Source organism: Calidris pugnax, unplaced genomic scaffold (genome assembly GCF_001431845.1).
Source record: "Calidris pugnax isolate Ruff unplaced genomic scaffold, ASM143184v1 scaffold4, whole genome shotgun sequence".
In the NCBI taxonomy this organism is placed as follows: domain Eukaryota; kingdom Metazoa; phylum Chordata; class Aves; order Charadriiformes; family Scolopacidae; genus Calidris; species Calidris pugnax.
The window spans coordinates 2,691,664-2,718,589 of NW_015090781.1; the positions used below are offsets into that span (position 1 = coordinate 2,691,664).

Here is a 26,926-nt window from a genome sequence, read left to right on the forward strand (position 1 = left end):
AGGGACTCTCTCAGCAGGGTGCACTGTGGCTATAAGTCTTCTGCTTAACAGCAAAGCAACACATTCTGGCAACATCTTAAATATATTCATAGGACATCTGTGACTGGGGCTGGAGGGGAACCAAACGGGGTATAGGGAGGAGGAGTGAACAGGAAGAGGGGGACAAGGGAGGAAAGGGGATGGGAAGGTTTAAAAATGTTAACTGTTCATGAAAGATAAAAGTAATCTTCTGATATAGCAGCACTTTAGCAGTCAGCCGCGCTGAGTAGACCCTGTCTGAGATCAATCGCATGCCAACTTTGTTCCAGAAACAAGTCTGAGAGCCTCTCTCTTCAGCAAGTATTGGTTACGTGGATAGTTCTTTTGTCCTGGCATTGGCAGATAATTTAAATACTGCAGCTTAAATGAGTCCTGGGAACAAAAAAAAGAGAACAAACCAAACAAACCCCATTTGTACTAAACTTTTTAGTCATTTAGAAGAACATCTGATTGACCAGAGTGCTTGAGAAAATCAAGATGGCTGATGTGACAGCTCTGGAGCATCACTGTGTATTTACCAACCAAACACGACAAAGGATGTCCCCCACCACGGAGGAAAATGTCACTGTGGACACCCCCCTGCAGAAGCCTGTCAGCTCTTCTGCCTTTTTTCTCAAGCTACTAACAGTAATGGTGCATGTACCCACCAAAGTGGGCAAATATACTTTCCCACTCCACCCACACACATCAAATCCACCCTACAACTGATCCAAATCTATGAAACACTACGTCTTCCCCACACCGTGTTGGCCATGGCAAAAGGGTATGGTGATGGGCAACCCAGCCTGGCTCTCACATGAACAATTTAACACCCATGCTCTGCTCAAAGAGAAGGAGAGAATTTACTGCCCCATCAGTAAATGATTTTGTAAATTGATGCCTCTTGATTTAATTTGCCTGGGCTCGTGCCTCAGTGTCTCCTCCCCTCAGCCACGCTGTTCTCTTGAATCAGCTGCTGCGGAGTGAGAAGAATGGTGGCCACTTCAGAGGGAGGGAATCAAGCTGATGCTTCTTGGCAAAGCCCTCCTGCCTGGTGACAACTGCCCAGGGTCAGGCCATCTGCATCCCCTTGTTAGGCAGCAGCTGCTCTACTCGCTCTGCAGAAACCCTCCTCCTTCTGGACAGCAGTGATAGCTGAATTAATTATTGATGATGATGGACAGAGGAGGAGGAGGAGGAGTTCTTCAGGGGAACTCACAGGCGTCACATGCCCCAGATCCTAAAATAAAGTCCCTATTCTAAGGAATCAAACCTATTCCTGTCCCTTTTACAGGAGGCTGTAATTACTGTACAACCAAGATGGGAAATACTGATAGGCTCAGCTAATTATTCAAGCAGCACGTTTACACTATGTCCAGTGCCACCTTTGAGCTTCCTTTTTATTATTTTTTTTTTACCTGTGCGAGTGTGAGGTACAGTGTAGTGTTATTTATCTTGAGATGTAGGTGTATGTTCTGGACGGGGAACGAGTGGATTCTGCTTGGGCAGCTGGGTCATTCAGAAAATCCCAGATGAGGATGGTGTCATCGTGTGAGCTGCTGACGATCTGGAACTCATCAAACTGAAGTCGAAAGACTCTTCCAGAATGTTCCTAAGTGCAAAGTGGGAGACACAGCATGAAACTGGGCTCGGATTGTAGTGTTACGTGGTCAGTAAACCCCCCAGCACACCGTGCATCACCATCATACAGTGTAAATTAAGCCCCCTTCCAGTGAAAAGGGTTTGCCGTATCGGAGTACTCGGCTCGCAGGAAGTTTACATTAAAGTTACCCCATTGCTCCTTAATCCCAACACTGGACATGCACTGTGCAGAACAAACCAAGCTCCCTCCACCACCCAGTTCAGTCTGGTGAGGCTGACAGGAGCCCTGTCTTCCCTGTTCCACGGTGACACTCCTCCCCCAAAATCACAGCGTTCGGGGGAGAGATGAAAACGTTGCATTCAAGTCTTGGCACCTTTGCCAGTGTCGAAGAGGAACGAGCTTAATACTGGAGGACACTAAGGAGCCTGTTGTAAAGTCCAGTGACACAGTAATAATTCCTCTTAAGCAGTTCTAAAAATATGAACTAGAAAGGGCACTCTTTATAGGCACTTTGCATTCTGCTCTGGGCTGAGTGGAAATGGCATGACGGTTTGGCCAGAGTTCAGACTGTAATTAACAGGCAGTAATGGCAAGATCCTGGATATCGCAGAGCAAATCCACTGCACTTTCCCTTTTGTGTTGCCTATTTTATTTTTGCTGCTTATACTGCTGTGAGAGTGAGCAGTGGCCTCCTCAGTCAGAAGAGAACAGAAACCATGCAAGTAGAGCCAGCCCTATGCCTTCTATTTAATACATACTTCTCCTTAGTGCTCACATGTTGTAAGGGGCCTAGGGACAGGAAAAAAACACAAGCTTAAAAATATTTTTGTACTGAAAAGACAGGTTTCTCAAAAAATTTAGACAAAAGAGAATTTTTAGTAACTAAATGGGAAGCACAGGACTGACTACAGAATCACAGTTCGGTTCGCAAAGCATAACAGCTGATTTAAAGTGAAACTGCATTTTTGAATTAACTGAAAATACACACACACACACAAGTCAGATTCTATTTTTAAGATAATTTTTTAAAAAGGTCCAGTAATAGGAACCTTTCTGATTTCTAACCATAATTCAAACTTGTCTTAAAAACACCTGATGGGTTTCTATCTTCCCACCTATTCCAAAGAGAACTGTTTTTTCTGTGTTGTAGCAGCGAAGTAAGTGAAGGGGCAGATGAGTAAAGGGAAGAGTAAGTGGATGGGGCATCCATAACTCCTCTGTCTAGAGAAGCTGTGGCTGCCCCATCCCTGGAGGGGTTCAAGGCCAGGCTGGATGGGGCTTGGAGCAACCTGGTCTGGTGGGAGGTGTCCCTGCCCATAGGAATTCGGAACAAGGTGATCTTTGAGGTCCCTTCCAACCTAAACCATTCTGTGATTCTGTGAAGTTCTTGCTAAAAAATATCACTATGGCAGTCAGATTCACTGAGGGACTGCTCCCAGAGATGCCCAGACAGAGAGAGAGGTACTTTCAAAGCCTGTTTCCAAAAATCCCTTTTTATTCCCAACCATTCTAGGCTGAGTAAGGTTGCCCTTGAAGTTCCACACAGCACCTGCCCTTTGCTGTGTCAGTGGCAATAACCAAACTGCACCCCCTAAGCTGAGGCCACAAGGACCTGAACCTTGCAAGGAAAGCTGAACTGTGTGTTTCTTCTGTGCCTGGAAAGCTTCTGTCAGATTCCTGTGGCCGCTGTTCCAGCTAACGGAAGACAAAACTGGAAGGGACCTGGCGTGCAGCGAGCATTTGTTATCTCTGCACTTTCCTCCTACTGTTTGAAAATTGAACACGAGCAGCAGGAGACTCACGATGTTCATTGTGCAGCCAGGTTTAATTTTGGAGGCCGAGGGAAGAGAAAAAAAACCCCACCAAACCAGGCGTAAGCGGGTATATAAGGACGCCCTGTTGTCATAAACATGAAAAGTCCTAAAAGCACCACGACAGCCTCCTCTGCCCCCCCCTCTCCTGGCCCCCTCCATCGCTATCAAACAGGGATTTATGAGTATCCATGTGTTGAGATTCTTACAGTGTTTCCATCCCACCGCTTCTGATTTATAATATAATTAGCTGGGGCACTTTGGCTGTCCACTGCTGGAAAATGCAGAGGAAATCACACCAGTTAAATTAAGTCTACAGGTTACCAGGCACACATTTGTCTCAGGTTGGAGCAGGAATGCTGCTAATATCAAGCTGAAGCCTTAGACTCTCCGGATACGTGCTCGTGGGCACAGAGCTGTGCCATAGTTTGCAACTGGGTGGCTGATGACAAGGGCTTTTTCTGGATTTCAGCCATGAAAACTATTTGCAGTTCTATTTGGCTAACAAGAAGGTTTTTCAACGTAGTACCTGCAGGCATCCAAGGCTCTCACAGACTCTTACTCTGCGGCTTACGGTCCAAATACATGATTGGAAAAGAGTTAGCGTGGCTTTAATGATCTACTGCCTGTAACCCTCACAGCCTGCACCAAATGTGAAGTAAAATACTTGAGAGCAATCTACAGGAACAGCAGCGATTCAGGTGGTCGATGAGCATGAGAAGGTCAGCTGGTGAGAGGTGACCAGGCTTTTAGAGCATCAGACAGCCCCAGGAGCAGCTTGGTTTGGAGCACAGACTACAGGCACACGCCGCAGCAGGAGAAGGTCTAACGTGTACCAACTCCAACACTGCCCAAACATTGCTCATCTCAAAAAATAAAAACATTCAGCAGTTCTCTTTCAAGGAGAATTTGGTACTAGATTGAAATCTTCCTTCATCCTCAGGGCAAGCGCCATCAGAGCAGCACCAGAGCAAGTTTTTTTGGGGGTGAATGTGATGGAGGAATGCTTCCAGGAACCACCCCGTGGACTTGGCTGTGCTGCCACTTCTCTCACAACTTTCTGACATTATTACAAGACCAGTGCAGAGCCACTATTAAGCATGACTGCGAAAGGTGTTAACGCTCACACAATGACATTTTAACCACAACATCATCAGACCTGCACTAAATACCAATGGGCAGCATGAAAGTAGTTAATTGCTGTTTAAGGATGAGGCAATTTCACTGTCTGTTCCAGTCTTTACGTGCTTTTTCCTTAAACACCCAAATGCCAGTTAAAAGCAATCCTGAGAGTACTTTTGTTCTTGCTCCTCAAATTTGGAATGTACTACTTTTCTTTAAGAAATTTCATGACAGCAATTCAGACAACTTTACTACGACATCACGGACACGCAGGTTAAAGTAAACCCACTGGCACATGGATTCCAAGAACAAGTCTCAAAAATGGGTGTAGTTATTAACTTCAAATCGCAGAGCAAAACTGTTAAGTGAGTGAAAACTCCACAGGTTCTGACTTCTAATGCTTTAGAGCTTGCAACATGAAGGAAAAAGTTGGACATCCAAAGAAACCGGACCTCTAGACATGATTTCTAGACCCTGCAGACTGGGGCTAAGCTGACTTGAGTTTTCACGGCTCAAGACAGCCCTCAAGGTACCCTTATGGCCTCAAGTTGGGCCAGGGGAGGTTCAGATTGGAGATCAGGAATAATTTTTCCACTGAAAGGGTTCTTAAGCCTTGGAATGGGCTGCCCAGGGAAGGGGTTGAGGCCCCATCCCTGGAGGGATTTCAAAGCTGGGTTGCCATAGTGCTTAGAGCCATGGGTTAGTGATGGTTTTTATCAGTTAGGTTGATGGTTTGACTAGATGCTCTTAAAAGATCATCTTCCTTCCAACCTAGACAATTCTATGGTTCTAAGATCAAGCATGTTTTTCTGTCCTCTCCACCACCCCTACCAAAAGCTCTTACCACAAGGGTTCGCAAGCAGAGGGTCCCTGCTGGAGCACGAGGGTCCAAAGCAGCCACAAGATCCCATACTTTAATTTTCCTAGTAGTGAAAAAATAGACAAACACCACGGCTTTCTTAATGAGAAAAGAGCAAGTGCTTACAGAAAAAAATTAAGTGTTAGTATGGCTTAGCTAATACACCAGCTCAAGGAAAATTAGAGCAACCCTTCGTTTGAGACCTGGTTCTTGCATTTCCCCTTTGTAAACCTTATAGACCTTAATGGGAGGAAAAAATATGCTGTCAATGAAGTAAAACATATAAAAAGCAAGTGGTAATAACTACCAGAGACATGTGGGAATGCAGACACCCGGTCTGTAACAGCTAATGGTCAAGATGACATAACCACAGATGAGAAAGATTGTTCTTATTAGTGGTTCAGGTAGAAGAGGTTTTGGGTTGAGTCAGTCAGATATTCTTACAAGCTAAAGAACTGAACCACCACACACCAAATCACACTGCCTTATTTTTTAAAAAAGAGAAAAAGGTATACTTTGTAGCATGGTCCTGGATCTACTGGCCATGAAAAGGTCCTCTTGGTATGACAGACAAGGAGTCTAATATTTATAAGGAAGATACAGGAAGGTGGGATGTAAGAGAGTGAGACAGACAGGAAGATACAAGTATTGACTGCACCGACAGCCTCACCCATCGTATGCTCCACTGACTATCCTCTTGTTATCAAAGCGGATGCATCGCACCAACTCTTCGTGGCCTTCCAGGACTCGTAAACACGCCCCACACTCGATATCCCACAGCCTGGAAGAGAGTACAAAGCAGCAGTAAGAATTTTTCGGTATCCGATTGTTGCAACGAAACATTTGGTCTTTGCTTGTGGTTAACAGAAACTCAGGAATAAAGATTAGGATGAAATAGTAAGAAACAAACTACATTCACCACTCTTGTTCTTCTGCTGTGAAGTGGATGGATGCTCTTCAACACGCCCCTGTTGTGCTATGGTATCACATGGGAAATCAGTCAGAGATCCAAACATTTTGAGACTGGTTGTGTCTAGTCTCTACTGCCCTAGTAACACAGGAGACCTCCCAGTTATCTTCACAGTCAGTCCCAGAACTTTATTTTATTAAAGTTGATTTTTCATAAAAGTATCCCGCCTTGATTTTAAGATGTGGAGATGGGGGACACATACCAATCCCCGTGTTCCAAAGGCTAAAATCACCTTCACAGGGCACGCGGCATTTCTGTACCACTACATCCCTATTTCTGATTTGGAGACAACCATCAGGCAAATTAAGACATCAATACAAGCTACAAGAATTAACAAGTCCTTTTTATTTGACACTTCTCCCACTGAAGGTATGTTTACGCTGTGATCTAGGCACCTTATTCATAAGCTAAAAAGGGTGCTCTATGCTTATTATTCTGCAATGTGTTTCTTTCTTGCTCTCAAATAATTCCTGTGGCTCTCTGCTACCTGTTTCTAATAATTCAATATTTTAAAAAAATGTTCTGGCTCCAGAATCAGTACACCCTATCCCGGTAGGAGACCCAGCAACATCTTATTCTCTCAACTGTAAATATCCCTCAGTTTTGGGCTTTGTGAAAGATTTTTAGCATGGAGAGTAAATTAAAATACATTATTTTTTACACTACCCTTGAAAAATAGTCAAGGAACACTTGAAACAGTTATAAAGTAACTCTATTTGCTTTCCATATTTTTGTCAGCTCTTTGACATGACTCCCAATTATCATGGATAAAGAAAGATTATTTGCCTACAAGAACTGAAATTCTTTGACATGTTCCACCTCTGGCTAAGACAGACTCTGCTCATACAGGAATCTTTTAACAGCAGGATCTGCTGTGGCTCCCTGACACACAGCTGAAAGTAAACAGTTGCAAATGTTCTTCATTCAATTCAATTAGCTTCTTCTCATTCAATTAGCACTCAGACTGACATGAATCTCCCAGTAGTGAGAAATATGGGTGGTTTGTGGAATTTCTCCGGGTGACACATCTCAGAGCAGCACAGCTGCCGAGGGGTCAGCTCACTTTTCCTTGAGAGATGGCCAAAGAAAGAGATAAATTGTCCCCACATATTTTACTCCTGAGGTCCGCCAGGGAAGAATCCAGACCCGGTGGATGCGTGCCCAAGGTTGGTGGGTAATGACTGCAGCTGTCCTACCATGACAAACTGCTCTCACTTTGGACAACAGAGGAATGAACAGAACTCTTTCACCACTGGAGAACTGGGAAAGGATTCATCTACACACACGGTTGAGGCCAAGAAGAAGCACAAGGTGATTCTTCCATCCGTGAGGCTGCTCTTTCAGGAATGTGTGAAGATGCCAATAGCTTTCACGGGGGTACCAGCACACCAGTCAAGGTCAGAGAAAGCAACTCCATGGCAAAGGTGAGCCAAAGGCACTCTGGCTGGTCAGAGAGCATCAAGTCTCTCAAGGACTGCAGACAGGATGGCCAATGCCAGAAATGAACTGGTGCAGAAAGGTTTGAAGGGCGATCTCGTGCCAGGAACTTTCGCGCCGTGTGTTTCCATTCCTTGCCATCAATCCTGAGATTGCCAGCAGCTCTGGGAGGCTGCATCACACTAACTCAGGTCTGTATTTTCAGGTCCCAGTTTGAGGTTTTTACCTGAATCTGAATGGGATCAGAAGAGATGATCATGTCCTTAGCCACGTGGGGAATGGGCTTGCACATACAGAAGGGATAACTGCTATGTAAGAGCAGAATCTCCTCGCCAAATTGGTGCCAAGGGAACCTCCCAGATTTGACCACCTACTCAAATTTCTACTTCTTTAAATAGTTGAAGGACCAAATAGTAACAGAACTACTCTGAAGGCTTGAGAACTATCTAAAAAAATTCCCTACAAAGTGTCAGCAGTCAAAACCACTACCGCTCTTCCTTCCCATAGCTTCGGGAGAACTTCTGGAAGTAGAGGGAGGTCTGCAATTATCTCAGCCTTTGATTCACTCGAAGTCCTCACAGAGCTGGAAGATGTACAGAAAGCAGGTGAGCCTGAACCTGCTTCTCCTAGGGAGGATGTTGTCTAAACAGTCCAGTATCAGATCTCCATGTTTCCAAACACTGGAGGTTGAATACGCACATGCAAATCAACCACTTGGTTAAAACTTAACCCAAGATGATGTAGTCTGATTCTATTTTCTTGGTCCAAATTCTCTCCCCCTCATCTATTTTCTATACTCTGCTTCTCTGTAGCAATTATGACTTCAGCTCCAGAAGCTAAGACACTGAAGTGATTGGATTAAACTTGATGGACCAGTTTCTACCAGATGGAAATCAATGACAACAATGCCTACGTAGTTGTGTCCACTTACACTGGTGACATTTCAGGCCTAAAACAAAACTGAAATCATTCTTATACATGGAGTCTCCCTACAGAAGAAAGATACTGATTTCTCAGCTACTTCACGTGTCCTTATGTTTGCAGCTGCAAAACTAGAAATCAAAATCATCTTTTGGAAAAAAGTTTCTCGGCAACTGAGGAATGATGAGCTCCAAATTCTGTATCAAGAGGCAGCCCCTCCTGAAGGCCAACCCAAAACATCTGACATTTTACAGTGGATTAAAATCAAACACACAAAGCACCAAGCCACCCACAGAGATGACTTAGTAACCTGCCCTTTCTTAATCACCCTTCCACTGACTCATGCCCTCTGCGAATGGCTGGGAGAAAACAATGTCACCAGGTAAGTCCTGTGTTGCGCCCACACAGCTGCCAAACTTCCCTTCCATCAAGATTCACTGCCAGGATTCCTGAAATTCTAGCACAATTTATCTGTCAGCTAGGGATTTTGTCCAATGCAAGCACAAAAGTAACCACATTCCTCTTTAGCGTTATCACTATCTTGACATTTATTTTTATTAGCATCACAAGCCATACTTTAGATCCTCCCCTAACTGCTGTAATATTTAACCATTTCTGACTCAAATTCTGAGACCAAGTTTCATAGTACAATTGCAGAGGGTTATTTATTTTCTATTGGAAGTGCAGGAGTTCTCCCCATGTGAAAGTGGTGCTACTTTTACACAATGTCTGTAATACTTTTTGCCCTGATGAAGAGACAGAGGTTCCAGCTCTCCTGGTCACGCTCTCAGACAGCCCTGTAGTAACATCTGCCACAATGACTTGGTGACATCAACCAAAGGAACACCATTTTCCTACCAAATAAAGCAGGGAGAGGCAGCCTGTTGCCAGCAAAGGGAAACACTAGGACGAATCGCTCTCACTGCGGAGAAATTATTACTGATGTGCAAAGTGAAGGGTTTCTGCTTACACTGTCCAGCTTTCAGGTTTTATCAGAAGACAGATAATGATTTAAAGCAATGACAAAGACAAAAGGGAGATTACTCTTGCTCCTGCTTGCAGGACAGAGCCATTTCTCTATGTCATGTACATGACTATTCAAGCCCACTCCATGCACCTGAGATCAGCAGGACATGGCTCTCCAGCAGCAGCAGGAGGCAGGGAGAAACCCTGGCTCCCGATACCAGAAGGAGTTAAATCTCAGATTGCAACCGGGGCAGCTGGAGAAGGGCAAAAGGCAGCAAACCCAACTTCATGCTCTAAACCAGCTGTTCCCAACTTAGCCAGGTGCCAAGTACCACGAGAAGAGCTTGGCGAGAGCCCAGGAGGATTTCTGCGGAGGATTAAACGCCTCTTGCTGCAAATCTGACCCCTTTAACTAGACACACAGCCCAATTAAAATATCACAAGAGGACATCGCAGAAAAGTGGCACTTGCCAGCTCTTTCATACAGCAGAATTGTCACAGCAATGCAACTTGTTGATGAGTATGGGACTCTTGAGAGACAGAGGATGAAAGACAAGACAGTAAAACAGGCTTCTAATATCTCTTTCCAGTAGTTCCCCATGTTCTCCACCAAAGGAAGCATATTTCAAAGGTGACAAGGGTAGGGAGCACGGCAGTCACCTCACCTCGGCACAGCCCGGGGACAAGGTGCTGGCACAGAACTCTGCAGGGGGGAGTGTGTGTCTCACCTGATGGTATTATCTGACGAGCCGCTCACTACTAGCCTGTCTCTGTACTGCAGACAGGCAATGCCTCGTTTGTGGCCATTTAAGGTGCGCACAAATTCGCAGGTACTAGTGTTCCATACCTGTGACAGGAAGCGGGGAGGGAACCACACAGACACAAAATTATTAAGAAGAGACTGACAAAAGCTGGTATCTGTACCATATATAGGTGCATCCAGAACGCTCTTAATTGAAGGTGCTGTCATTAAGACTGGGAAAATTACCCCTCTGACGACTTGTGACTATAGTCTGCGACTGTTAGTAGCCTGGGTGACTGTACACAGATTTTTGCCACACCGTATGAGCATTAGCTTCCAAAATCAGGCTTTAGCACTCTTGGGCTATGATACACAGGATCTCAATTTTCCCCAGTTTTATTGCTGCAGATTGGGATCACAGCAGTAACTCCTTAAGCGACTCCTGTCCACTCACCTTCACTTTTGCCCCCATGTTGCCCTCTGACAACTGAATGACTGATGCTGAAACAGATTATGGAAGTGGTGAAGTTGAAAAAGAACACAATAAAAAAAAAGTCCTTTTTCAACTGCCTCTGTACCTGATTTGCCATAGAGCTCTGTAAACAAGTTGTCCAAGCTCAACAGAGGCAGAACAAGTGGAAATGAGCAGCAGGAAACACAGCCTGGATGGATGGGTCAAAGCCAATGGGAAGAGGTTGAACGAGGCCAAGTGTCAGGTCCAGCCCTTGGTTCATACCAACCCCTGCAGCGCTCCAGGCTGGGGGCAGAGTGGCTGGAGCTGCCTGGCAGAAAAGGACCTGGGGGTGTTGGTCGCCTGTCGGCTGAACAGGAGCCAGCAGTGTGCCCAGGTGGCCAAGAAGGACACCAGCATCCTGGCCTGTGTCAGGACCAGCGTGGGGAGGAGGAATTGGGAGGTGATGGTCCCCCTGTCCTGGGCACTGGGGAGGCCCCACCTCAAGGGCTGGGGCCAGTTTTGGGCCCCTCACCACAAAAAAGACATTGAGGGGCTGGAGCGGGTCCAGAGAAGGGCAACGGAGCTGGGGAGGGGTCTGGAGAAGAAGTCTGATGAGGAGAGGCTGAGGGAGCTGGGGGGGTTCAACCTGGAGAGAAGGAGGCTGAGGGGAGACCTTCTGGCTCTCTCCAACTCCCTGAAAGGAGGGTGTAGCCAGGGGGGGTCGGTCTCTGCTCCCAACTCACAGGCCATGGGACAAGAGGAAACGGCCTCAAGTTGCACCAGGGGAGGTTCAGATTGGAGATTGGGAACAATTTTTCCATGGAAAGGGTTATTGCACATTGGAATGGGCTGCCCAGGGCAGGGGTTGAGGCCCCATCCCTGGAGGGATTTCAAAGCCGGGTTGCCATAGTGCTTAGAGCCATGGGTTAGTGATGGTTTTTATCAGAGTTAGGGTGATGGTTGGACTGGATGATCTGAAAGGTCCCTTCCAACCCAGACAATTGATTCTGTGATTCTAAAGTTCTAAATGAAGATCTGTGTGATAACTGAAAAGAAGCATCTTTCCCATCTGGTCACTGCTCTTTGGTTAATAAATACCCCGGCGCCGCAAATGAAAACACCTCACCTTGATAGTTCTGTCACCTGACGCTGACACAATGTACTTGTCATCAAAGTCCACTACGTTGACGGCAGCCCGGTGCCCTACTAGCACCCTCCTCAGGGTGATGTCTGTTGGTGAAGCCATGTCCCAGACGGCGATGGAACGGTCTTTGGAGCACGTCACCATCATGCCGTTGTTGAAGCGGAGGTGCAGCACCGCTTCGCAGTGGTGGATCAGCGTGTTCAGCATCTCGCCCGCGTTCACATCCCACACCCTACAGGTTCAAATTTAAAAGCAGAGAAAGGAGAGTTAAAAAAACTATACGGTGGATTTTCTGCAAAGTGAGAGAGGGACAGGGAGAGGTAATGGATTCTCTAGCAATATTAGAGAAGCAGACACCAGGAGTTATATCTACGGCTATTAAATAGTTCATCACCAGATGTATTATATAAACCTGTTGATTATATTGCATACGCTGAGGCAGTCCAGCAGCCAAAAAGCCTGCAATGCAGTTCAACACCACAAAAATAACCCAGGCAGGAAAAATGTGTTCTTTAATTAAGGGAATATAGAGCTAAGGAAAGGTATGAGATTGATAGCCTTAACGACTGATGTTTCCTGGTTGTGTCAGCCTCCCGCACACTCCATCACCAGTCAAGGAGTGCTTAACCATGACCTGTGGAGGAGCAAGTGCAGAGAAAGGTTTCAATTTTGACCTCTCTCACAGGATTGTCAACTCCAAGCAGAAGCAGAAGACGAGAGAAGGCTTTGCAAAGAAATGTAAGTAGTTGCCAGAAGTGGCACCATGGACTGCACTTCCCTGCAGTGCATCGGGTGCGCAGGTACATTCCAGGAACGTGCTGAACACCCACATTAAGACACAGCATTTATGTCAGTTTAATGTTAGTGGAGCCAACTGGTTCAGCTGAAAGATAATTTAAGATGAAAGTTACACAAAGGCTTCATACAGAACTTCCAGGGCTGGAAATGAAGATTTTAAGGCTTAAAAATGTTTCTTTTGGGCTATTCTGTTGGCAAACTTCTTTTACCCTCCAGAAGGAGATTTCTTTTGGCACTATCTCACCTGTATCCCAGATACAGTAGGTGACAGCAGCAAACAGCTGCATCACCAGGCACATCAACCACTGCAGACCTTAAAACCTCGCCAATAAGGCGAGCTGTTAAGAAAAGGCGTGATGTGAGAAAGACTTCTAATGTCTTATTTTCTGACTTACGGAGGCTGAAGTGCAGCAACTTTCGGACTATAAATGAAAAAGGAAACTACACTCCAATAACAAAACGTGAAGGAGAAAAACTCACAGCCTTAAAGACCTGAGCCATTAAGGCAGGAGCAGTTTGCAGACAGGGCTGCCAAACCGAGCAGGAGCTGGAGACCTACTGACTTCTTTGGACAAGTGCATCCCCGAGATCTCAGAAGCATTAAGAGCCCATCTGTACTGTCTATTGGATGAAGCCCCTCTTCCTGAGGAGACCCGAGGATAAAAGTGATGCATCCTATGTGCCCCTGGGGTCTGCACGAGCATTTAGAGATGCAGTGGGAAACAAAGTACTTCTGGGCAAGTAGCCAGTCTGCAATTTGGCCTGCCTGGCCTGCCATGGAAGATGATGGTGCTTGTTACAGGAACCAGCCTCCCTTTTGCCACCCGTTTAGCGCAGTGCAGTCCCCACACAGTCTCCAGGCAGGTGGTGTTGCCGAAATTCTGGATTCCTACTCGTGATAGGACCCCGAAATCTAATAGCAGACTGCATGCATCACGTGGCAGGAAGGAAATGTAATGGTGATTAGCTTAACAGTGGTGTTCACACACGAGCACGGTGCTAACCATGAGGAGCTTGCAGCCACAGGAACACACGCTAATAGCTTCAGAAAAGGGCACTGACACGGCTTTTTGTTGCCTGTAACTTCCCTGCATGGGCATTGTTTGTACTCTGACACGAGGAGAATACACAACAACATGGAGAAGACAGACTTGCTCCTTCCCATCCAAGTTCATACTGCAATTCACTAACTCGTATGTGCCTGGATTTACACTGCAGGTCCTGTAACATGTCTAGGGGACTTCACACCTGCACAACATGCACCACAAGTGCTGACTTGAGGTGTCCAGCCTTTTGCTGGAGACTGGAAGGAAAGCGAGGTTAGAAAGACTGAATGAAAAGAAACATCATGCTGAGATTTAATTAAAAGTCGCAGGAGATCTAGTCATACATCTTTTGTTAAAAGTAAGTGGCTGACTAAACCTTCAAACTTGCTTTGGAAACTTCAACCGACTTAAAAAAAAGTTATTCTCAGAGAGAATTTAAAACATGATCAGGGAGTATCAAAACATGCAGAACCTTGGTGGAATGCCAGATGGCCTTCCTAAGTCATCTCGACCTTGACTGGCCTTTGCTTAGGTTCTCATTTCTCCTTGACAGTCATTTGGATGGACATCTGATGAACAAGGAGAGGGTACTCCTGAACAAATACGCTGAACTACTTCACGGAATCGATCAAACAGCATACAATTAAGAAAAGATAATCTCAGCAGCCTGCAAAGCTAAAATCTTAGAGGCAAACAGAAAGCTCCAAATCACAAGCACACACCTGACCGTTGAGTCCGAAGATCCAGTAATGATCACCCGTTCATCGTACTGGAGGCACAGGACAGAACCCGTGTGTCCAGTGAGGATTCGCTTGCATTCCAACGTATTCTTATCCCAGATCTAGGATAGCAAACATTCAAAACCAGACAGCTTAGTAAGGTTTTCATCTTTCAGCACTTACTGGTTTGACTGGTCTGTTTTTTACTACAATACATCATCCTTAGTGCAGTTAGAACACCTTTAGTGGCATCTGTAGTCTTCTACAGGCTCTTTGGTGCAATTCGTTAACATCTTTGATATTACTGCCTTTACTATGAACATTGGTTTTACTCTTCTCATCAGGGTACAGGGCACAGTAATTACACAGCTTGTAATTACTGATGGGCAAAAACCTCTGCTTGTGAAGTCTGTAAGAAAACAGGGTCTCTCTTGCCAGATAAAAGCGGCGTCCACGCTGTGCAGGCGTGAGGTGGGGGAAGGAGAAGGCTAGGTTACTGAACAAGAGATTGAGCAGGCATCACTGAAATTAGGACACTATTATTTATGGCAGAGACCCTGCATGCCATTAATATGCCATTTTGGAGCATTCTCACCTTAATAGTATTGTCTCGTAGGCCACTTACTATCTTCTGATCATCATACTGTAAACAATAAACTCCTTTGCTTGTCTCGCTTCGGCAGTGGATCCTCTGTAAACTGTGCCTTCCACACCGCCAGTTTGACTCTATTGTCTTGAGGAGAGACAGGAGACAAAAGAGAAGTAAAAATAAAGCACGGAATTATCTTCCCCCTTTTTGCTTGTTTAAGAAGACAGCAGATACTTTTCTTCACACTTTTTCCTGCGATCAGGAGCAGACAATGACATACCAGCTTTCTAGAAGAAGTACTGCATGTAATAAAATCAATTAAATGGACAAAAAACTGGAAAACATATCATGGCTAAACTCGTTTGTGTTATCCGAAATGGTGAGGGAGAAGTGACTTAAAAGCATTTTTCTCTCTCCAACTTTTAAGCCCCTCTGACTCAACATCTAAACAACTGCAGAGGAAGTCTCAGCTGAGCTCCAGCTACGTGGTTGTACAAACACTTATGGCTTTTGCCACTAGGAAACTACCACAACGTGACATTTTGCTTGTACTAGAAACAAGGCAGCCCTGCTCAGTTTCTTCTTGTGTCCCTGGGTCTTAGGATTGCAGTCTTTAGAATGCACTTTCTCCCTGGCTCAGCTCCTGATACCTCCCTGGAACATCTTAATAGGTCTCATCTGCGCTGGGTGGAGCAAAGTACTGTGGAATAGAGAAAATGGAGATGGCACGGTGCTGCTGTGACATCTGAGGTGCAACGTGTAGAGACTCCATCTGCAAACAGCTCACTCAACAATCCAACCCATCCTCTGTCTAAAGAAGCAGTGAAGCCTGGGGCTTTGTGTAACTATCCCACATCTACAAACTCTGGACAAACACAGACACATCAGATTTAGTATTCTCAGAATTTCAGCATCAAGAGTAAATTGGGGACATTAAAAAAACCCAAATCACCAAAGACCATCACATCTGGAAGCTGTTTCTTACCTCTATGTCCTGTATAATTTTGGGATAAAGTGCTCTGTAGAAAGAGTTGGGTGGCGCAGTCCCATCAGGAGGTTTATTTTTAAATAGATATTGTCCCCTGGAAGACAAAGAACACTCCCATGGAACACAAATCACATTTCACCAGTTTGGAGAAAGGTCCTCCTGGCATTTTACAAATGGGTAACCACGGTGGAAAAGCTCAGATGGATTCATAGACAATCTTAACTGACTCAGTAAGACGGGGTGGTTTCTTGCTTCCCCTGCAACATGTCAGTGTTGCATTTTGACACTGAAATACTCAAGAAAAATCTGTGCCTACTCACTCAGGGAAGGGAAATACATTATCTATTACGGACATGAGTCCGTTCAAGTCAATAGGAGGTGAGAACAGCTCATGGCCACAATACACATAACCCCACCAGAGGTCACCTGCAAAATAGTGTACAAAAAAAAAAAGAAAGAAGACAAGGAACCCTCAAACTCACCACGCAGTCAAAGCTAGCTTTTATCTGCATTAGCAGGAACGGTATCAGCTTTGGTACATGGACATTTTACTGCTACTGTTATATTTTGGTAAGCAACACTTCATCTGTGGTGCCTCCCTCGTTTCAGCCCCGATTTGGAATACTCATATCCCAAGCTAGATTTTTGCTCCGAAAAAAAATCCGTAAACGGCAATCACTACCTGCTGTGTAAAAAACTTTAATTCCTCATCCTGAAGTTAAGAAGCCACCAAACACGGTGTGGAAGCTAGTAAACCCCACCATGGGCGTGCTAACTGCTGCTCTGCCTGGCAACGTGCCTCACAAAATGGAGAGAGGCACAAATGCCTCCGAGTGTAATCCTGGCATCAGAGGCAGGGAGTTTACACTGGGCCAGCTCTCCCCTTCTCCCTCCCTCGCTCCATTACGGCGTAATTAATTGTTCAATACTTTCTTGTGCGTTTCTTTTCCTGCCCTTTCCATACCTGGAAACTCATTTGAGAGGCTGTACATTAGCTGCCCCGACGTATCTGAACCAGGCAAGTCACAATGATGTACCAAAAATTTTTAGGTTATAAGGCAGTAGCAAACGATAGGAACAAACAAACAAAATAAGAAATGCTCCAGAAAGGAACTTCTGATAATTCTTTAAATAAAGTACTTTAAGTGATGGTTGGACGGGATGATCCCAAGGGTCTCTTCCAACCTGGATGATTCTCTGATTCTAAGTACGACTTGAGAGAAAGGTGCTTTCCACTTTGGAGAGAGCAATCATCTGGGTCTTCAAATACAGCGAGCAGCATCCATTCATTTAGGGACAAACACACATGGAGAAGGGACAGAGGGATGGAGGCAACCCACCAACCAGGTGGGAACCTATCTACTGTGATCCAGTCTGGAAGTGCATACAAGAAAATTAAAAATTATTGGCCCAGGGAGACCAAAAAATGCTTTGGAGAATACAGGTAGTACCTAGGGGACATCCTGGAAGACTTGAGGTAGGTCGATGAGATCTGTACAAAAGCCTGTGTGCCTGAAAAGCTGTCAACCATCTGCAGCTTTACCAGCAGACCTAACTCAAGGTCTTGTTGATACCAATAAGCCCTGCCTGGCTGCGTGTAGAGTCAGTTGTTTATTATTCAGCTAAAGGATTGCTTGGAATTTCCACGGCATCCCCGTGGCCGTTGTGTTGTGGCTCTGGGATAAAAGGAACTATTGTTTGCAGATTCTGATGACCGGCCAATTCAATCAAGTATTTGGATGGACACAAACATGGCCAGACTTTAGGCTTCTTTCTTGTATTTCTCTAAATCTATGTAACCCTTATTTGTTCCCTGACAGGCTGTGAGTGAAGGCTTCCACGCTGCGGAACGAGGTGTTCCTGCTGTAAACCATGAGCTGCAAATGCTGAAATTGGGCAGCCCATGTGCAAAGTGAGGGGCTGTCACCAAATACCACCAGTCACCTCTTATTCCAAACTGCCCAGCTCATCCCTTCCTTGTGCCACGCACTGCGTTGGGCTTCATTACAAGCTACAAAGCTCTATATGGCAGATGCAATGACACTGGATAATAGGATGCCCATGAGCCAGCAATGGGCCCTCATGGCCAAGAAGGCCAATGGCATCCTGGGGGGCATCAGGAAGAGTGTGAGCAGCAGGTGGAGAGGGGGCATCCTGCCCCTCTGCTCTGCCCTGGGGAGGCCCCATCTGGAGCACTGGGACCAGTTCTGGGCTCCCCAAGTCCAGAGGGACAGGGAACTGCTGGAGAGGGGACAGCAGAGGCTACAGAGATGATGAGGGGCCTGGAGCATCTCTCTGATGAGGAAAGGCTGAGGGACTTGGGGCTTTTGAGTCTGGAGAAGAGAAAACTGAGGGGGGAACTGATCCACGCCTATAAATACTTCAAGGGTGGGTGTCAGGAGGATGGAGCCAGTCTGTTTTCAGTGGTGCCCAGGGACAGGACAAGAGGAAATGGGCACAAACTTGGACATAAGAAGCTCCATCTGAACATGAGGAGGAACTTCTTTGCTGTGAGGGTGGCAGAGCCCTGGAAGAGGCTGCCCAGAGAGGTGGTGGAGTCTCCTTCTATGGAGACATTCAGACCCCACCTGGAGACGTTCCTGTGGGACCTGCTCTGGGTGGACCTGCTCTGGCAGGGGGTTGGACTGGATGATCTCCAGAGGTCCCTTCCAACCCCATAGCATTCTGGGACTCTGTGATTCTGTGAGTAGAGTAACTGGGGAGGGTCTAAACAGAGAAAATCAAGAATCACAAGAGGACAAGGGCACACAGGATCATGGTTGGGTAGTGCATCCAATATGTAGGAAACATGATCATCTTCCAACATGCAAAAGATTTCTGCAAAAAGGATGAGGAACTGTTTTGTGTGTCTGTGTAGGCTAAACATAATGTGTAGAACTGTAACTAGGAAGACAGCCTAGATTTCAGGAATATCTTTCTAACACTAAAATTAGTGAAACAGTGCCATTGTTCGCCCAGGCACAGCCTGGGACATCTCCATCAGTGAAGGTTTTTGAGAAGAAGTTAAAGAAACATCTGGCATAAGAGAAAACTAGCTGCACATTTGGGAAACAGGAGGAACTAAACCTCTCAAGGTCCTCTTTGGACTTACTGTGACCTCAACAATAGAGAATGATGATAGAAGTCCTGGAGAGAACAAGGCACTAAGATGGATGCAGAAGTTACCACTGTCATGCTTTGTGTTTACTTTACACTTTTTAGAAACATTACACTATTGGAAGCAGATCAACATAGTATTTATTTCTAAAGGACGTTTCATAATCCTGATTTACTAACCTTTACTTCCTGAGACAAACAGTATAACAAAATTAACCATAAAGCAGGACTCTTTGTTTGCAACTCCGTATCTTTTTCTTTTTAATAGCAACCAAAATGCCTGAGCTGTCACTTTTATCTTGTTTATGAAATATTCATACCCAGCTTCCTTTCTGCCAACATCCTAGGGACACCCTTGGAAAAGAAAATTATGTATTAAAGGACATACCCCTGAGAGGGAAAGTTCTAATGAAATGTTAACAGAGCAGCTTCAAACTTGAGTGAGACCCACATTGTAGTAAGGCTATTCCAGATGATTATTAACTAATCTATCTGCATTTCTAAAGTCCCCTATTCTCCGTGGTACCTACCCTCAGCTTCCAGTTTGAAAATTAAACAGATATCTAATAGTGAAAATCTGCTGAGGAAAACAAACAGACCTATCAGGAAACAACTAATTCATAGCACATGCTGCCCCACTGCCACCCCTAAAAAAGCTCTTGTGCTCCAAACTGCTGACTAGTTGAGTGCTCCCCTGGGGCGTACACAGCTTCTTAATTTGAACCCAATGACAGCTGGGTGTAAAAATCTCAGCCTGTGTATCTGACTTGTCACAGTGGGATAAGAGCGTGATCAGCTGAGGAAGGTGAGGAAAAAGCCCCCACGTAGCCAAAATGATGCCCTAACTCCCCAGCCCCCAAATTCTGATTTAAGCAACTGTCAGGTTTGGAACCAACGTGATGTTTCAGGGTGTTAAATAATCCTCTTCAAACAGGGTTTGAAGCACGTGGCACCTACTGTCCTGAACGGGGGCAAAAGAGGTGAAGATGCAATTCCCTCACCATCCTCTCCTCTCCGACAAGCCCCTCCAGAGGGAGTCTGTCCTGACCATCCTCTCGATGAGCTTCTTCCACAGCATCCCATCCGACGTCACCCGGTACCACTCCTTGCACACCAGCTCAGCAGCACACAACGACTTGGCATCCAGGTAGGACAGAATGTTCTCAGCAATGTGATCCAATCCCCGAGCTGGGGGAGGGAAAAGAAAAGAAAAAAAAAAAGAAAAAAAAAGGGATTATTTGCTGGGGAGACGTGGAGCTTAATACAACTCCCCTCAACGGTACAAAGATCCCCTCTCTTTCCATCTACTCCTCGGCACGCAGAGCTGGACAAAATGCACAGAAGAGCATTTGCAGCGAAGTTCAGGAGTGAAGAGCGTTCTCCAACTTCCTTTGGATATAACACAACAAGTCATTAAAAATAATAAAGAATCCAAGAAGTCATTCCAATCTATTTCGATGGGTTTTAGCACTAGGGGGATATTCTATGGATGGCATTTCCAACTCAGCGACGCAGCCCCCAAAATCTCTCTATATTAGGACCATTTCTCATCTCACTGCTACAGCTGTTCTCATGTTCCAACGGCTCAAAAGCTGTTTTTGCTAAAGCAGTAGCTTTTAAACGTAATGAAGAAAAAAATATATATTCCCAATGTGTGCCCTGAAGGGTAGTGGTACCTTTAGACATGGGGGAGGGAAGGATATGCAGATGCACAGGGAAAGTGGAGAGGGGAGGAGAGGCTGTGCAAGAAGAAAGTGAAGCAGGTTTGCTAGTTTCATTTATTTTAGCGGGTGGAGGAAAAATATGCACCAAAAATGGAACAATTTGCAACTATTTTCCAGTGTGAATCCCAAGGCTGGCTGGAGTGAGATGTAAAGCAATGGCTGGGTTAGCACCCAGCAGCCCCATGGAAAGTCTGTGTGGCTGGGGGCCAGGGCAGGTTACGCTACGTCTCTCAACTGGATGGATGCATCCAGTAAAAATACGCCCTTCCCCACTCAAATCTAAGCACCAGCAAGACCTCAGGAAAATAAGAGGCCTTTTAAATGAGATGTTGCACAACTACAGCCTCAGTCGGAGGCTGTTTAATCCACAAGTGAGACGCACCGTCGAGAGGTTATCTCACTTCACCAGGCAAACTTCAGAGCCTTTGGGAAAGATGCAGTTTAGACTCCACCAACCCTCAGGCATAATGTTGAAACCAACCAAAAAAAGGAAGCATGGCAGATTGGTATTTCATGCATCTTCCCCCTGGTTCACATTCGGGACAGAGTTAAAGACCTCTTTTCTTGCTTTTCAAACAACAGCCTCAAAGACCAGGCTTTGCTTGTGCCAGGGAAAGAAAAAGCAGCAAATGTGTTTTTACAGTCCCGTGTCCGTCCTTCTGCAGAGCCAAACCAGGCACAAGCAGCTGATTCTGAGACCCAAAAAAGGCCCAACCTTTGTTTTTGTTAACCAAAAGATCTCAGAATTATCTCCCAATGCAGGAAAACAAGAAAACTCAACGTGCCTCCTCTCACTCCTTCCAAACATCCTAAATTTATAATACATTTTGGGTGAGATGTTCTTGCCCAGCGTTTTATGCTTCCATTCCTAGGTAGGAAAAGCCTGTGAACGGTACCACGCACGACCAGCGAGTGCAGAAAGAGGCCTGACATTTCTTATCTTTATAGATGCAAAATTAGATGTCAGCCCGCAGAATAAAAGCATCAGCAGCCTTTATTATGTATTTAATCTGAAAACATATATACAGCCACTATATAAAATCCTTTAAAAAAAGAGTGTTTGTAAATTTAGATTGACTCTACAGCCACTCGTGGAAGGAGAGATACAACGTTATAGTGAAAGTAAGTTGGAATTTGCAGGAATTCCACAATTTGGAAGGGCAGACAGGGATATTGTGTCCTTCTGCTTCCTCAGATACCCCCGGAAACCTGCAGCCCTGAGCTGGGTGGAAATAGCATATTTGCTTTCCCAGTCTGTGTTCCTTCCAATGGACCCAAAGATGTCTACAGACCCAGCAGGACATTTACAAATGCCTTTGCAGTATCCATACTGGTGGCTTTATGCAAGCAGCACAACAAGGAATTATTTTATACAGGGAACAGACTGGTGGCTTTAAGAAGGAGCCAACAATAAACTGAGCCCAGCAATCTTCACCCATAAGTTTGCCTCGGATCCACCGACCCTTTCTGCATCATCAGTAGCTGCACTTTACATCTTGTTGCCATGAGGTGGTGTGACCACCTGCCTGACCGTAAGCTGGTTGTAGAGAGACAGTGATCGGTCTCTGCTCCCAAGTCACAGGTGATGGGACAAGAGGAAACGGCCTCAAGTTGCACCAGGGGAGGTTCAGATTGGAGATGAGGAACAATTTTTCCACGGAAAGGGTTCTTAAGCCTTGGAATGGGCTGCCCAGGGCAGGGGTTGAGGCCCCATCCCTGGAGGGATTTCAAAGCCGGGTTGCCATAGTGCTTAGAGCCATGGGTTAGTGATGGTTTTATCAGAGTGAGGTTGGTGGTTGGGCTGGATGATCTGAAAGGTCCCTTCCAACCCAGACAATTCTGTGATTCTCTGATGCTAAGCCACCCTTTGCTATTGATCCTTGACCCTTGGCAGAGAAGGAATAACTACTGTTTTGGCCTCTTCTTCTTACACTTATGGTAAGTGGAAGGGCACAGTTATTTTGCCTGGCTGCAAACTCAATTTTGTAATTAAGTTTCTTAGGAACAGCACACTCTCTGAGACATATATCTAACAAAACATCACTTCCTTAAAAAAGAGAAATCTCTGCTCACCAAAGTTTCTGTTAAATCGACGTGAAACACGATTAGCCATTCAAGTCGTCCATACCAACATGAACATTTCAGTTATTTCACACATTAAACCCTTTTAAAAATTACTTTCCTCATAAAAAATGTTAAACAGCTTGGAAATGCTAAACAGAGACCTTATTTTTCAGAAACAGAACAAAGTTTGTTAAGTACACAGTTAAGCTGCATTTTTCAAACAACCTTAATTCTGTCCAAAGTACTGGGAAAACAGTCTGAGCCAATTTTACTCTATATTAGTAAGGGGTGCTCATGATCTAAAACTACCTTTAATTCTGGTCGTTCTTTGGGACAGTGCTAGGAGGACAGAGATAAGATGCCTCATGATTTTGAAGTAGCTTTATTGTTTTATTTACTCGAGGGGGAGAGCCAGAGAGAGAATGAAGGAGTAAAAATGAAACCACAATACTGAACGCTGGAGAATTTCAGAAAGCTAAAAGATACTTACAGAGTTTGGGGTTCTTTTTTTTTTTGATTATGTGACTTAATTTGAAATTTTAGGTTCATCACTCCTTCCTAGGCAGTTTCTTACCCTACCCTTACCCATTCTGCTCATTAGAAACCTGCCTATACTCAGGACATCCTGCACAGACTGCAGAGCCTGCGCCAGCTTAATTCCCTGCCATTAATTTTCTCCCTTAGAGCTATATTCACTACGACATTACCAGCTTGCAAATATGCAAATTGATGCCCATACATTATTTAAGCACACAGGTCCCACAACTATTCAGATACTCAGATGTGATTCCTATCTGTTCTGCGTCCCGAGAAAGTAAAATTAGCTGCTTCCTGGGGAACTGAAAAGACCACTAACAAATAAGGGATGGCTAGGAAATTTCGAGTGCCTCTGAAAATGTTTATAATATTTGCCCAAAATTTTCAGAAAAAGGCCTGCAGGATGAAATTAAGCAAGTGCAAATGAGACATCTTGGCTTGCTTTGATGGAGCTTTGTGGAGAAAGACCTAGAAAAATTGTGTATGGAACTCTATGTATACTTCAAAAGTGGGGAAACCAATGCACTTTCAAAATACTCTCTGTTTTTCTGAAACAGAACAGCTCCAGGAGTTATAATGCTGCTCTAAGTACACAAGATTATTGCCATCGGACAACTAAAAACTAACATAAAGCAGGTACTTAGCATAACTAAGATTTTTTTTTTAATGCTACAACAGCTATTTGATTACTGGGCACAATGAGCTTAAAGCTCGAGTGAGTCTACGTATTTAACTTCATAGCAAAACTCCTGCAGTGCCTTTATGTTTTGTACAATTCACAGTTAAACATGCTTTTTGCCATCTTTAAACCCTAGAACTTGAAATTTCACGTTGAGAAATCCCTTCTGAAGAATGAGAATTTCAACAAATTGTCGTTCTCCAAAGGTATGAACAGAACAAGCATTTGGCAAGAAACTCCTCTCTTCAACTAGCAATTCAGAGACACCACCTGTACTGCTTCTTGCTCAGGTCCATCTGAAACCAGGGAACTGTGCCACGGGAATGCTGATCTATTAACCCTCTATCTCTTCATCTACACAGGTATGACCTACTGGTCTGAAAAAAACCCCAGAGAGCCAGGAATTTCTGGCCGGTTCTGAAACTCTGTTGTTGTATATATTTGATCTCCCACTGCCTCAGTTTTCCTGCCTGTAAGACCAGGCCAATATAAAACTGCAGGTACACTATTTTATCACAGAATCATAGAATGGTCAGAGTTGGAAGGGACCTTAAAGATCATCCAGTTCCAACCCCCTGCCCTGGGCAGGGACACCTCCCACCAGACCAGGTTGCTCCAAGCCCCATCCAGCCTGGCCTTGAACCCCTCCAGGGATGGGGCAGCCACAGCTTCTCTGGGCAACCTGGGCCAGGCTCTCACCGCTCTCATAGTGAAAAATTTTTTCCCAATATCTGATCTAAATCTCCCCTCTTTCAGTTTAAAACCGTTACCCCTTGTCCTGTCACTCCCCTCCCTGACCAGGAGTCCCTCCCCATCTCTCCTGGAGCCCCTTCAGGTACTGGAAGGCCATTATAAGGTCTCCCCGGAGTCTTCTCTTCTCCAGGATGAACACCCCCAGCTCTCTCAGTCTGTCTTCACAGCAGAGGGGCTCCAGCCCTCGGAGCATCTTCATGGCCCTCTGCTGGACCTGTTCCCACAGGTCCATGTCCTTCCTGTGCTGAGGACTTTACGTGTGCATTCTGCAAGATCCACCACCAGCCACAGCCCAGAACAGCTGGGATAATATTCTCGCACTACAGAGGTGCAAAAAATAGAACATTTCCATCCTTTAATCTTATGTCCTCCATTAGCAGTAAACACATAATCAAAGTGATGGCTTCAGGAAGGAATTTTACTATGAAACAGAGACACAAAAAGAATCTAAGAAAAGGGGAAACCTCAGCTGAGCAACCAAAAAGAGTAGTAGTTCTAATTTTAAAAATAATAACGGGATGACGTTCAACAAGGCCAAGTGCTGGGCCCTCCAATTGGGTCACACCAACCCCTGCAGCGCTCCAGGCTGGGGGCAGAGTGGCTGGAGCTGCCTGGCAGAAAAGGACCTGGGGGTGTTGGGCGCCTGTCGGCTGAACAGGAGCCAGCAGTGTGCCCAGGTGGCCAAGAAGGCCACCAGCATCCTGGCCTGGGTCAGGAACAGCGTGGGGAGGAGGACTCGGGAGGTGATGGTCCCCCTGTCCTGGGCACTGGTGAGGCCCCACCTCGAGGGCTGGGTCCAGTTTTGGGCCCCTCCCCACAAAAAAAGACCTTGAGGGGCTGGAGTGGGTCCAGAGAAGGGCAATGGAGCTGGGGAGGGGTCTGGAGAAGAAGTCTGATGAGGAGAGGCTGAGGGAGCTGGGGGGTTCAGCCTGGAGAAAAGGAGGCTGAGGGGAGACCTTCTGGCTCTCTCCAACTCCCCGAAAGGAGGGTGTAGCCAGGGGGGGTCGGTCTCTGCTCCCAAGTCACAGGCCATGGGACAAGAGGAAACGGCCTCAAGTTGCACCAGGGGAGGTTCAGATTGGAGATTGGGAACAATTTTTCCACGGAAAGGGTTCTTATGCCTTGGAATGGGCTGCCCAGGGAGGTGGTTGAGGCACCATCCCTGGAGGTGTTCAAAAGAGGGGTTGATGTAGTGCTGGGAGATATGGTTTAGTGATGGTGTTGCTTTTTGTTTGTTGTGTGGGTGTATATTTTTGTCAAAATTAGGTTGGACAAGATGATCTTTAAGGTCCCTTCCAACCTAGAAGATTCTGTGATTCTGTTATCCATGCGTCGTTGTGGGCATTATGACTACAACTACCTGCCCTGTGGCTTGTGATGACTGTCCTTACAATAGATACATGAGCTACCATTTACTCCTCACCAAACCTTGTTGGTATTAGATCACATGAGAGACAGCAGGAATACAAACCAATAGATTACCACGTTTCATACGGGTACAGAGCTTTTCTTTCAAAAGCTATCATCTACTTTGCTAACTGACCCTAGGAAAACACCTCTCCAGCAGGGTAGGCCAAAGAGGAATTAATTTTCTGAAAGACAGGAGAGAGGAGGAAGGTCCCTCCACCTGCAGGAATACCTGGCAGCGCGGTGATGAAGTCCCGCTGTAACATGGGTTTGAGGTATGAGTTGATATGCCCGTGCTGGTAGTGACACATCTGGGAGATGAGGTGCTCCACAAACTCCACCTGGTCAGACTCGGACCACTGTTCAAAATACTTGACGCAGAGCTCCTTCTCCTTCTCATAGCTCGCAGAGAGTTTTCTTTGCTTGGGCACAATCATGCTGGAAGTGCCATTGGCAAG

At 45.6% G+C, this 26,926-nt stretch overlaps 1 protein-coding gene across 1 annotated transcript; it reads right to left on the reverse strand.

Moving 5' to 3' along the window:
• BTRC (beta-transducin repeat containing E3 ubiquitin protein ligase) lies at positions 1-26,926 on the reverse strand. The gene is made up of 11 exons (XM_014957864.1): positions 26,701-26,926; positions 20,306-20,492; positions 16,185-16,281; positions 15,206-15,343; positions 14,614-14,732; positions 12,030-12,279; positions 10,436-10,554; positions 6,084-6,194; positions 5,399-5,477; positions 1,437-1,630; positions 1-411 (listed from the first exon to the last, which is right to left on the reverse strand). The coding sequence occupies exons 1-10, from the start codon at positions 26,903-26,905 to the stop codon at positions 1,469-1,471; spliced, it is 1,467 nt and encodes a 488-aa protein (XP_014813350.1). The 5' UTR covers positions 26,906-26,926; the 3' UTR covers positions 1-411; positions 1,437-1,468.

What these genes read in the sequence shown, in the direction of transcription:
- BTRC (XM_014957864.1), bottom strand. Translation starts at nt 26,905, where the DNA reads ATGATTGTGCCCAAGCAAAGAAAACTCTCTGCGAGCTATGAGAAGGAG. An exon ending in CAGGTGACAGAACTATCAAG is followed by an intron (nt 10,555 to 12,029) that starts GTGAGGTGTTTT and finishes TTCCTGTCACAG; the next exon opens with GTATGGAACACTAGTACCTG. An exon ending in TCTGCTTGCGAACCCTTGTG is followed by an intron (nt 1,631 to 5,398) that starts GTAAGAGCTTTT and finishes CTTTGCACTTAG; the next exon opens with GAACATTCTGGAAGAGTCTT.